At 43.6% G+C, this 14,091-nt stretch overlaps 1 protein-coding gene across 2 annotated transcripts in view; it reads right to left on the bottom strand.

The window, feature by feature from the left end:
- LOC131266769 (trafficking kinesin-binding protein milt) overlaps positions 1 to 14,091 on the bottom strand; it is an 83,907-nt gene that overhangs the window by 58,955 nt on the left and 10,861 nt on the right. For both annotated transcript variants that reach the window (XM_058269402.1, XM_058269400.1), the window contains 2 exons: positions 11,043 to 11,217; positions 8,875 to 9,084 (listed from right to left, as the gene is read on the bottom strand). In XM_058269402.1, coding sequence (XP_058125385.1) covers positions 8,875 to 9,084; positions 11,043 to 11,100 — 268 coding nt within the window. In that variant the 5' untranslated portion in view covers positions 11,101 to 11,217. The remainder of the gene's footprint in view (positions 1 to 8,874; positions 9,085 to 11,042; positions 11,218 to 14,091) is intronic.

Below are 14,091 nucleotides of genomic sequence, written 5' to 3' on the forward strand. Positions count from 1 at the left end.
GACCCGTCACCCCTTTGGAACCCTCCTCTTTACATTTCTAGCAGCATTGACTTCAACTTCTACCGGCCGGCATTAGTCACTCGAGGTGAAGAACGTGAAGTGGTCGGTATAAAAACAACCGGTTGGCGATCGTTTGGAGATTCGAACACGTACGGAATGGGGAGGGGGGAGGGGAATCTTTCTCGACTGAGAGGAAAGATTCATAAACATGCAGCGAATCATTGCAACCGGACGAAATATGATTCATCGCTGCCGGCGCAAGGTACGGACGATTGGTTTTCTCGGTCCCTCGGGATGCATACAAACACTCAGCGCGATCTTTGAGTCAAACCGTCGTCGTGGCAAAAGTACTTTTCCTTCATCAAGCCCTGCAGGTGATGATGGGAAGAATAATAACCACCACCCGGCCGTTCTTTGCCGAAGAACTTCCAATACCTCATTAAACATGCATTGTTTGCAGCATAACTTACGTTTTTCGTGAGGAGCAGAATCGGCAGAACCCCTTCAGAGGAAAACACAACCCTCGAGAACCGGTATCCTACGATCAAGCCCCTCCACTCCCACGTGAGCACGTGAACAAAATGCTAGCATTCCTGGCAGGTCACTAAAGCGCATCGCTTCAGTGCATTAAATTGTAATGTGCAGCGGGTATTGATGTTGGCAAAACCGTTTCTTTACCACTTCTAGCTTGATCCATTATGGTTTAACATCCACATTTGGTAGGGAGGGAGTTCGATTATTTAGTTCATGGGAGGGATTGGAATTGTTAAGCTATGTAGAACACGCCGAAGAAATCCTAAAGCTTAAAACGCCACATGTTGGTATGGTTCCGCACAAAACCTAAGCTACCAGGAATGGGGCGTATACACGTTCACTTTTGGGTAAGGTATACCCTAACAAACATATGGTAGCTAAGGCAAGATCGATAGTAGATTGTTACCAGATGATCTTTATCTTTTAAAACTCCCAAGGAGAAACATGATCTTAGAACAATGTAGCAACACTATGCGGATAAAATACCACTCCTGGAGCATAGGACAACCACAAATTGATCCATGAAGCTCCCTAACTAAATGAACTTGCTTTCCAGACCAGTTTTAATGAATGCCACTAAAGACAAAGCATAGAATGTGGTCCATAACGGTGCTGTACGCCAGACCATTTAACCATTCGCCTCCTGCCTGGCATATTCCAGAATGCTTGTGCTGCAATATTTGTCGCATGCAGCAAAAAAAAGAACTGGAAAATCAAGTGCAGTATGGACGTAGGGTGGACTAGCCTTCTGGTGGTGTTGCCCATAAATACCCTGTTAAACCAGTCTGAACGGACAGAAAGGGGAATAGACACGCGAAGAGGGAATCGATACTCAGATCGCTATCCTCCCTTCGATGGTGCTATTTGCAACACTTGGCAAACCAGAGCCAGCAGCCCAACGAAGTAGAACATGTACCGAAGCATAACACACACGCACGGGGTGCAAGCTGATAGAATCAATTATGCTCTCCGATATCTGCGCCTATGTTTTCAGCTCCCCTTATAGTCTTGCGGGAGTTTGTAGATCACTTCCACTTCGATATTCCACAGGTGCAAAGTTTGCACAAGAAGGTTTCAAAATATGTTGGTAGCATACGTACCACTACCAATTTCATTTGACCGCAGCTCGGTAATTGATTTTTCGCAAAGTCAACATATTTTAAGGTCGTGGTTGGCAGCAAATATCTCCACACCTGCATGAAACGCGCTCCACTGCGCGCACACTGCGTGGTTCGAAAAGCGCAAAGTATGCAAAAATAGACAAATCTCCCAGAGCCCGTGCTCGATGGTCTCGCTTGAACTCGGCTGACTGGCTGTCTGTCAGTCAGACCGTTGGCCACGCAAGAAAAATGGCGAAGAAACGCAAAACCAACCTCCGGCAGCAGACCGTCCAAAAAAGACCTCCGACAGCGTGTTGATTTTTGGCCATATTTAAGATGTTTCTTTCGTGGATCCAACCACCATCGACTGCGTGTTGTGTTGCGAATGTTGAATAGCACAAACCAACGATCGCAACCGTACCGATCTCGGAGCAAGTGACGCGAAGAAAGTGAGGACTTTCGGAGGCGGGGGAACTTATGATGAAGGTGCTGATGTTAACACCCAAAGACACCTCACTCTCAACCTTGTACGCGATCGCAGAAAGGCAAACTAATATGTGGTCGAAGAATGTGTACGTTGTGCGTCATGTTGATGATCGCATCTTTTGCAAATAAGGTAAAAATAAAGGAGGAATAAGCAAATGGTAGGCTTTAACAAAACAAAAGAGGAAATTTACCAACACAGTATCAAGAAAAACGACACAGCATTATTCATCAGCTATAACGAACAGATTTTTAACAAAAATGTTGATTCTTTATGTAAAGACATACAGATAAAGCATGGTCAAATCTTCTCACACAAGGTATACAAAACGGCGGCACAACAATACAACAAAGGTCTGATAGTTTGTAAATAAATACAGCCCCGACTGATTGCTCGGAAGCATAAATCTTGGTATATCTCCACAAACATTGCAGCTTCTTACAATGCGAAGCACCGTGTGTACCTGAAACACTGTCAAAGACGACAATCATAATTGGTCAAAGATTACATCCAATTCTGCCCCAACCGATACGGGAAACGAGAGGTATGGACCTTGTTACAACATTGTGAAAGAGGGCGTTCGACGATTCAATGGGCTTCCTTTTAAAAAACATTCCACTGCATTTATCTATCGAAAAAAAGCAACAGCGGAAAAATAAAAGCAACCAACCCGACCCGAAAAATCCAAAACAAAACAACGTGTTTATTAAGGGTTGGGTTGGTTATCTTTTTTCTTCTTCTCCAACGTGTGGAATCACAATCACCAAATATCTTTGTTTCACATTTTTATGTTCCACTTTACCAAGATTGCGGTGGAGAAAAATGCCTTCAATTGTGGGCTTTATCAGAGGAGACCTACATCGAAACAATATTTGCAATCAATCATTTACCCCGAGGACCAAGAAGTGCAGTAGCAATCCGCAACCGGTTGCGCAGCTGCAGGCTGGCTTATGAAACGAAGGTTTTCTTTCCCCACATTTTCCCCAAAAGAAAACGTATTCAAGAGGAGCCCATTGAATATTTACTTGTGAAGACAAAGTTTCCCATTCATTCCGGGGCTGGGCAGGTTTCATTGAAGCGAGTGCTTTGGTTCCCAGAACCCAAGGAAACCCTTCAAGCGAACGCTTACATCACTTACAAACGTTCTGACAATTGACACCGCTTGACCGAAGGCACTTCTAAATCCTGATGCTCAATCGTCCATCCATTTTATGCTTCACGCTTGGTTTGACAGGTAAAAGAAGCAACACAAGTGAGCTCGCGACCAATATAATTGTATTTATATTCACGCTTAGGTAATTTCGTTATCTACGAAAAGTACAACCTGTGTTTGGCAGCCACCTTCACCTCGTTTTTTTTTGCAAACAATAATAATCCCACCGTACCTTTGATAGCGAAAGTAATTTTCCTTATCAGAGTTTGCAAAAATTTCCCCCAACGGAAAGGGATAACATCAAGGGGAAATAGAAAAAAGTGGGCTGAACAGGAATCGCAGATAATGATGTTTCTAGAATGCAACTCTTATCGCCGATAAAGCTTGGGCGACTTGCATCGTATGATTTGCAAAATCAACCGGGACCGTAATTGCAAACTTTTCTCCTTGTTCTTTTTATTGGAAGGTGTGCAATTAGTCACGTATTGGGGGCGTGTTGGGGGATCGAGTTTCCTGTTCTTATCTTACATTGCGATTCCTTTTGATTTTGAGGTGATACAGATACATTCAAACAGATTTAAAAAAAACCATCGTTTAAACCGGTTGTCCATTTGGATCCAATCAAATAATCCATCGTTACTCGCATTTTGAGAGTTGACCTAAAAACCCCTAAAATAAACCATTTTCCAGCTTTAATCCCTGTCGCAAAAAATTAGAGATTACTGCGCAGTATTAGGAAGTAGGGTAGAACCTTGCGATGAAATGGCTTGGGTTTAATTTTCCACATCTTTCACCGACCAACGAGCGGTAGCAAATTAAGTCATCACAACGTTCGGGAACAAGGGGGGAACCGTAATGGAGCGGTCAAACCATACGAACTAACGACACTCAACCGCCTTGTTCCCGATGGGAACTTCCATAATGCATTCCTTCCCGACGCGATCGAGGATTGCGCCGGAAAGAATTGACGTACCATGACGGGATATTATGCCGTACATAAACCTATTTTCGATCTCGTTTTCTGGCCGGGGGTTTTGGTTTGTGCCGATCTGCGCCCCAAAGATCACCCAAACCGTTTCGGAATGTAACCGAGCAGTGCAGCATCGAAGCTAACCCGTGTTGCGAATTGGTTCGCCAAAACCGAGACCGAGGCTTTGTTTTGTGTGTTTTTTTTTCTTTGCACGGCCCTGATTGAAATGTTCAGCATCGTTAGGTTTTGCGAGCACGACTTCATGCTGGTTCCGTTGTGGCCACCTAGCTCCTCTATCTTTGCGCGAATTTATTGCACAAAGTTAATCATCTGTAAAACAGCTCTATCGATCGGGAGCTAATCGCTGGTAGGGTGCTTTCGAAAGGGAAAACCATCAATCGTTTTCCACTTGCAACTATGTTGCCCAGTGTGTGATATTATTATTCACTTAGTGGGGAACTTTGTTCATTAAAATAATATAAATTCATAACCAAAGAGCCGCATTTGTTTGCGGTCACCTAACCCAACATCCCAATGAAATGAACCGGAAAATCTATTTTTCTTTGAACGACACAAGCATTAATGAAGACATTTCCTGTGAAGAGCAAAAGAGCATTGAACTTCCTTGAAGCAAACACTTTATTAATAATACGAATTGCCGTTAGGGCGATCTGGAAAATATAATGAAGTAATGCGACTAATAACCAATTGCAACATCTTCATCGAGCGGGAGGGTTATGTTTCTAAATGAACCGAAAAAAAAATCCTCCATTGCCCACCCAGTAAGACCCATTCGTTAATGCTCCATTAGCCCAATCGGAGCGAACGACAACGACAGACAGGAAGCATGCGTTACATCGGTGGTCTGTAATGGCCAGAAGATGGCCCTCCGATGGTTCATCAAAGGAGCGGAAAAATTATATAGTGGTTCTAATGCCACTCGGCGACTGATGACGATCCCCCATCGTCTCCCGAATGCTGCTCAATCGCTTTTAAAAATAATGAATTCTTTCCACCGACGACGGTGAGACGGGATCTTCACGTACTGGAAATCATAAATCCAAGCGCGGGTCACAAAACTGCTCAAGAGCATTCATTACGTCCCGTTATGTTGGGGAAGACACACACAAAAAACATACGAAATTGTATAATTACTAGCTTTAAAACGCACGACGTTCCCCGTTCACGCCTCGGTCAATGGCGATCGTGACGATGCTTGCACGAATTTTTAAGTTGCATTAATTTATTTGACACATTGATGGTCTCAAAATCAATAATTGAAATAATGGTGGCGTAAACAATAACAGTTTTCAACATATGCCGAAAACCTTGTGTTGGTTCTGGTTTAAATGAAAATTATTGGATTCTATTAATGGTTTTAAATAATATTGTTATTGTCAGGTGTATTATTTGCTATTCAATTGATTTATAACCAATTTTACTACTCCTTACTTAAAGGACAAATAATTGAAAAGCGATTTATTACCAATCAGTTTCCATAATGATTAGCTCCGGCATAAGGTGCATAATAAACAGAACAGGAAAATGGGCTTTTACGTGCTAATTAACTCGCCCAAAAAACAAAATCCTTTCTTCCATCGGAGTGGGACTGTTCCGTTGCTTTGGGGTCACACTTGGCTACCTTCAATTAGCTGTCGTTGAGCCGTTCAAAAACGGCTCGCGCAGTAAGGCACCCAGTAACGCGCATTACCAAACCATCGAGAAGCAATAATTTCCTTCTTTCACGCGAAATTAGCCAATGCTCCAGCTCGGCAACATTCGGAGGCGGGCAAATGAATAGAAAAGCATAAGCGAAACGCGAACTAGATAGGGCACACACAATTTGCACACAAACTTTGCCAAACTGTCAATCGACGGTTGAGAAGGAAATTTGCCTATCGATTGGAATACCGCGTTCCATCGCTTTCAAGTTCTTTTCGACTATTAGGTAGAGGAAATACAAGAAAATAACAGTTGTATAACATCCCATATTAATCATAAAGTGAGAGAAACCCCTTTCCAAAACCACCATCGGTCTAAATGGCCCAACATATCGGTCGCACTTGGCCTCGTAATGCGTCAAAGTGCAGACTGATGACTGATGAATGTCGTTTACCCTTTTCATTTCCAATGTAGCCTAGTTCTACTCGAGCCGGACTCTTTTACCCCCTGCTTCACTTTAATGTTCTAAAACCTCATCGAGGGCAGAGCGATGACAAATGGTCCAGTTAATGGAATACCTTAAAGTGTGCAACCCAAACCCAACTATGGAATGTACATTATTTTGTCTTTTGATGGAAACAAGCTTTCAATAAATTTATGGACTGCTTTATAGGGAAAATTAAACCATACCTACATGTTACATTTAATTTAATCATTCAATCCAAGGTTTTCGATCAACATACGTTCAGCAAACCATTGACCAAATGTATCTCCAGCAGGTGAAAAATTATACAACAGCTTCATTTTTGAAAAGCAAGAAAACAGGAACTCAAAGCATCCTAACAAAAAACCAAAAACAACACCCAACGATCGTGAAAAAATGCATAAATACAAACGGACGGACAAGCAAGTGCACGCATAAAAACATACACCATGCCCCGCGCGGTTCGTTCACGCCATGATGCACATTTATTTTCTACCCGAAGGCTTCCACCTTCAGCTGGACGTCGTGTGCGCAAACGATCAAGAAAATAAAAAAATTAAAATAATGGAAAACTGGCCATGAAAGTTAAGCTCGCAGAAAATTACACTAAATGATTCGGCGGGCTCCCTGCGTGAGATTGAATTAATGTTTTTCCCAGTCCACAGTCAGTAGGTCAGTGGAATTTGACGCAGTATTGAAGGAATTGCACCCACCGTAAGCACTTTCTTCGGTGCGCAAGGGTACTTTAATCGAGTGCAGTCCATTTCTTCACATTACCACCACCACCGGGGGATTGGGGATGAGGAAAATCCGTACATTGTCTCACACGCCAAACCACCCCGTTTTATGGAACTGTATCCCAAACGTTACGACAAGTTGAAGGTCACCTAATGATGACCATTAAGTGGTAATCGGATTGACGTAACCGGCGGCGGGTTCAGGTCCCCGAAGGAGGGTGAGAGTTAATTTCTTCACCATTAATAGGTGCACCCTTTTCCGAACGATAGCGCAGCCATTTCCCACGCACGCAGGTTAACTTTGTAAGCGGCATTTTTCCACTGCCTCCCCAAAAAATATAATCCACTCTTTCGTTATGGTGTTTCGCGGGTGAATTTCTATCATGGTAAAAAAAATAGGTTGGTACACTGGAACCTACTTCGACGGATCATATCCGAAAACATGGTTCAAAGCTCGTAAAGGCCGCGTAAATGATGTGGCCGGAGCCTGACTCTTAATCGATTTGAGTAACAACGTGCGAAGTGTTGGCACATTAGTGTCAGCATCGGTCAATTCTTTGACGGACAGTGCAACCTTTTGCTATATTAAATTTGTCCCCACAGTGTGAGAAGCCCTCGAGGTTTGAGACGAAGTGGACAATGTCATTGCACGCATTGCAGATGTGCTTTCGGCAAGATCCATTACATCAGAACGCATGCGACTTTACGATCGTTCAGTGACCCAAAAAATTGATCCCGAAAACGCAATGGAAAAGCAATGCGTAGAGTATGAAGTAAGTCGCAAACAACTTTCAGTGAGCTCATCGTTTCCATGACTAATGATAATGAAGAAGTCTGGAAGATAGGATTAAATTAATAAAAACTTATCTTCCACTGCTTTGAAATGCAAAACACCAATCTGAGAACGAACGCCTTTAGCGAACGCCTTGACAAATGCAAACTTTGAACAGAAAAGACAGAGCATGATAAGGGAAGACCCGTGTTGTTATCGGAACAAATTCGCATCTCCATTCCATTACTTTCAGCAGCATTTTTTGTGTCTACCAGCCGAAGTTCAAACCGATAAGATAAACAATATTGTGTACTTACTACTTACCTGTGCAAGTGATGTGTTCAATAGCGTACGAAGGTGGTTTGTTTTTTTAAACACGTCACAGAACAATTTTTTTTGTGTGACAGCGTATATAGCTTACGTACATCGTCGGTGCAAAATCACATGAAAGTTGTTCTTCTCGAAGGAAAAAAGAGAGAACTACAAAGACGATTCCATAGAGGAGCGAAAAAAGTCGCAAATCGCCCGAGTCGGTCATCACAAAAACCACGTGATTTACGTAGATGAAACGAGCTCAAAAATATACAAAACGTTTTATAAGCTCGACACAATAACTGTTTAAAATTTGAAATACATTGTTGTATTAACCTTGAATGGGGAACACCTTCGATATAGATACCTCAACTCCGTGTGGTGTACTATGTTTATAGCAACCTTGAACAACTCCCATTTTGGTTCTATTCACCTTGAAATAATGTATTTAAACATCTTGAATGACTATTACCTTAGCCTTTAAATATCTTGAATAACGTTATCTTCGATGTAAGAATCTTGTTCTCCGTTAGTTACCTTAATTTTTAAAATATGAAAAACTCGTTTTCAAAGATGATTGTGTCGTGTTAAACCAATTGTTGCCACAATTTCGGAGCATTGAAATTTCGGAAGATGTTCTAAATCAAAATGGGACATTCTACTTACGGAAATAGTTCAGCGCTTCCCGGGTTTGCTCCGTCGTCAGGCCGAGCCCTTCGGTCGGGATCGGTAACGCTGGATACTGCACGAACCAGTCCTGGTTTTCGTAGCCACCGAACGTGGTGGTGGTGTCCGCCCGGATCTTGTAGCGTGGGATTTGCTCCTCGAGCAGGGAGAAAATCTCCACCTCGGGTAAGTCTTCGGCGCTGCATAACTCTGCGAAACACAAAGCAGTGGAAGAAGACACTTAGAACAACATCCATCCCATGGTACCATTCATTATATGACGCTATGTTGCAAGCGAATGAGTTCGACTGTGTTGGCGTAATATGTCCGTAAATTTTGGGGATGCTGAAACATAAAATCACTTGTCAGACGTCGTGTAGGTGCGGCGTTTGTGCATGCCCTCTTGCGCACTCGATCTATTTGGAGTGTTTCCGGTGCCGGACGGGGATGCTCCAACACCTTCCCACAACGCGAGCAATGCATGGATGGGGAAGCCGACCGATGAAAACACATTGACAGACGGGTGCTGTTTTTAGAAAACGCTGTGCCCCGGCACCGACCGCTTCCGACGGGCATCCAGAGAAAAGACAGGCATTCTTCAACGAAACGTTAAAGTTACTTCGTTTGCCAACAAGCTACAAACCAGACATGTTTAAATCTTTCCCTATGATGACATGCAGTTGAAGTGGAGTCAAACGAATGTAAGCATGACAATGCAACTCATTCCTAGGAAACACTTATGACCGCATATTCCTATTCCCGTAGCAGCTCATGCCGTTAGCACGTGACTTTTATAATATTTGCTTCCAGATAAAGAGACTTTATATAGCCATTTTTGTTCTCGATGGCCTTATCAAAGAGTGATTTGGGATTGGGAAGAAAAGCTCATCATTATTTTTAGAAAAGTTTAATCACGCAGTAACTCTCGGTGTCATTCTTTTACAATTTAACAAACTAAGCCTGTAGTGCAACTTGCTATCATGGTTATTTCCGCGAGTTCCTGTCATGTCGAATCGATGCAAACCAACCACGCGAACTACATGGAATTTCCTTCTCTCGATGTTGTCCATCGGATCGAAATCTTCTCTCCTCTTCTCCCTGCGTGCCAAACGTGCAATATTAATCAACACACGCCAATGAAACCTCTTCTTGACCACCCTCTCACACCTCAGCCACTTGGCAGTCGCGTAATTGGAGCATGACGCTGGGTGAAATTGAACATTTTCCTTCGGTCGATCGAATTCTGTTTCTGTGTACGTACTACCTATGCCAGCGCAGAGAGCCATACTTTCGCGTGGTATAACCAAATTCAGCAAGATTTTCCCACTATACACGGGACAGTGTTGTGATCAAGGATGTTCGTCCGTCATGGGAAATTAATTGGAAAGAAGAGTTTACGCCAACCGCCAACTCTCTCCCCGGTGGCCAAGGGTAATCGATTTCGCTTTCCAAAAGACAAAAATACACCTAGATTGATCATTGCGCGATACGACGTCTAAATTGAGTGTCGTATCTATCAACAACCGTCTACATTCAACCAAATGTTTGCGGTGATATTTTCAGAAGGTTTTCTTCCGTCAGATATGCCGCTCTTTAACTCAGGTTTTCCTCAAAACACGTAAGACGAAAAAGCGAGCACCAGGGCCGCGAACAAACACAGGGACATTTCTGCGATTTATTCGCCCCACGTCATGGAAAAGGGAAAACTCCCCCCCATATGGTAAATCAAAACAGCTTTGGGCTTTCCGTCCGGTACGTTGTGCCGTAACGTTGTAGCAGAAAGCCATTGAATAGTTCTTCGGCGGCGTTTGGATCCATACAGTCCCATTCATACAAACGCTTTTCGCGTGCCGCAACACCACTCTGAATGAGGTGGAAAATGGCTTGTTCGTGTGGGCGCGATGGTGGAATCGTGTCGGCATTGACCAAACGGATGAATCGCTGCGGAGGCTCTTTCAGTGCAATAGACGGCGCGGCATCGTGTGTTTAGTTTATGACTTTCCGAGATGAGATACACCTTGAGGGTACATTTTGAAAGCGTTTGCTTGGGAAGAATGCGAACTTTTCTGAACCACTCTCCTTGCACGAGCTTAGATAAATCAACTAAAAGGAAACTTTTCAAATTAAAATACAATGTTCCACGGGGGGTTTGTCACTCGTAAACTTACCAGTTATGCATCCGACGTCTCGTTTCTCGGTTGCCGCCCGGGAGGAGGCCTGCTGCATGAGCAACCGCTTGCTCGGCAGGCCCGGCAAATGCTTCTCGATTGTCGCCTGAGTGTTGGGGCTCAGGGGTATCCTGGCCCCACATTGTGAGGCAGCCAGCTTGGATTGGTACGGTTCCTGCAAAGAAAGCGGACGAACAAACGGAGGCGAACATTTAATAATCATGGGATTGGTACTGATAGCGAGCATATATGTCGGAGTCAAGATGGTGTGTTTTTGATTTCTTTAATTTGTTAATCTCCTTCTCTCGTGATTTTTTTCAAGGCATGCGAAATTCACGCATCTGTATCCGCCACTCCCGCCGATGACATCAGCAATGTCAAGGTGAGGAATCCGACGTCGAGCCGAAACCTTTTTACGGCGGGCTTGACCTTTGCGCGTTTGAAGCATTTTCATAACTTTTGTTTTCCTTTTGATTCATTAACCTTCACCGAGTCTTTTCTTCTATCTCACGACGGGGCAAAAGACGAAAAAAGAAAACAACTTCGTTCCCATCATCCAGATTTCGGACGACTCCCTCTCTCTTAGGTCACAGCATCACAAGCTAATCTTGTTGAAACGGTTTCATGCCCAAAGGTCACACACTACGGCCAAAAGTTTCCCGTACCGTTCCGTAGACGTTGTGGGAAACGCGGACATGAGTTTCCCTCGCGCGAACTTTCCTTTTGCGGCACCACTTCTTCGGTGACATAATTATGTACGTTTTCCGAGCGCGCCAACAGCATTTTGCAGAGAGCAAAAGCGAAGCAATAGAGAGCGTATGCGTCTGTGTGTGTGTTTGATGTTTGATTTACATAACATTGGACCACGAAACACGATGGCCAACATGGTGGTTTCAAGTGCGACGTCGAGCAGACGCAATCCCCTTCCTTTCTCCTCCTCGTGCTCGAGTGTAACGAGTTAGAAGCATGCAAATTAAAAATATCGTTCAACATGAACGCGGCGGATGCCACCTAAACGACTCCCTCCCGTTGTCGAGCAAAAAATGGCCCACAGCTGTGGAGGATTATTTCGCGGTTAATTGCCATCAACTGAGGCGAACATCAAATGGTATGTATGCGATAATGTTTAATGGTGATCGAGTGATAAGCTTAAAGTAACACTACAGACAACTTTACAAGGATTAACTTTAAATCCCTTTACATTTACAACAAATCATATACAATGAAAGGTGTATTGTTAGATGCTCTCTCTAGGGAACACCTTGTCTACATTGTGCATTAAGTGCATTGTTATGCAACAGAAAATTTAAAGTTCATGTCTTTCATTACCACGTTTTAAAGTAACTCTCATTTTTCTATTCTTCCTCGCAGGTAGATGAACACCCACAAACAACCCAAATCCCGGTGGATGTTGGCACATTTTCAACCCCCCGATCGCACTTTTGGCTGCCAAAACTACTGACATGCTGTTCACTGCCAAAGTGTTTTCTGAGACACTTTATTTAAAGCAGCTTATTCTTGGGCGCAGGTCAGTTATGTTTTAATAGCGACATCAATCACACAAGCGGCTCCTAGACTCCTCGAAGGAGTAGGTACATAACCCAAAAAACAAAAAACATAATTCACGAACGGAACACACAGGTCGCGTTATGCAACCGAGAAGAAGAAGGTCCCCAACCAGGCCAAATTGCCCAACCTGAGGGACTGCGTCGTCGTGAATCGATTGCAAGTGCCGGCGACCGCATTGGGTCAGGTCAAGAGTTGAACGAACCCTTTGTTTCTTGGTCAGACATTGCACCCGGTGCATTGTGCATAATTTACAGTCCCTAACAAATGACGGACCACCAAGTGGAAAACCCGTCGAGACAGGAAAAAGGAAGAGAAAGAGACTCCAGAGGGTTAGTATAAAACCCTATGACGCCCGCCCGGCATCCAGCAATTTGCGTAAGCACGGTTCCACCTTAATCCACCAACAAAATCCATGCCTTGCAACATGTAGATGAACATTGTTTTTTTGACAAAATTTTCGAAAGCCCATCAGATAACCAAAGGCTAGCCTAATGCAAGACAAGGCCCGCTCCAGATATCGAAAATTAATTTCGGACAGATAAAATAATCTCCCAGACAAACACAGGGGCGGATATATTTAAAGCCATATTCATCCTTTCTTGAGCGGATGGATAGAAAAAAGAAGAATAAAATTAATTTTTAAGCATCGCAACAGAGCTACGAAAGTTGAGCGTGTTTACAATTCGTTAGATGATAATTTGGACAACTTCCAACTGGTACCGAGTATATCTCAATTTAATCTAAAACACGTGTAACACATTGAGAACTAGCTTTATCAAAAGATCGAAAGATCAAAATCGTTCCCTTACTTTGAGAAAACCTTCATAAATAATAGAGTCTGTTTGAACAGGCAAATGAAAATCGAAACAACAGTTTCTCGTTCACGAGAGTCGATTGCAAACCGACGAGGGAAACCCGAAACAAACCCCGACCGATCAATTAGCGACCAACGAGTGTGAAACACAACATAAACAGTTAAAAGAAAACGGTCCCACTTCACATCGGGAACGAGCATCAGCTCGCGAGGCCAAGAATCAATTATCATCCCGAGAAGGAGAGAAGAGGATTTAGGGAAAAAAAAACCGTCGAAGGAAAAACCGTAATCAAAACCAGACAGCATGCATTTGGGTTAGGAAATCCGCCCGTTCCAGTGATGGTGATCCATTTTCGAGCATCCACTACTTCGTCCAAGCCACACTTACGCATAACGCACTGCCAAGAATGTACCGTTCCCGAAAGATTCCAACGTTTAGCGTGGCCTTGAAGCGGGTGGTGAGCATGATTGTTTTCTCCTCCTCCACCACCCCCAGTTCCTTTGACGTTATCGTGGCTTCTATTGTGTTTTCATCTTGGCTTCAATTTTCACCAACACACACACGTCAGTTTACCGCGCGAGTTTTCCTCTCCTTTAGATGAAACGATCCGGCGCCACCGTCCATCGTTCCATGGGAGCACGTGTGGAAAACTCTGGCAGCCGATG

The sequence above is a fragment of the Anopheles coustani genome, chromosome 2, assembly GCF_943734705.1.
Source record: "Anopheles coustani chromosome 2, idAnoCousDA_361_x.2, whole genome shotgun sequence".
Taxonomy (NCBI): Eukaryota; Metazoa; Arthropoda; class Insecta; order Diptera; family Culicidae; genus Anopheles; species Anopheles coustani.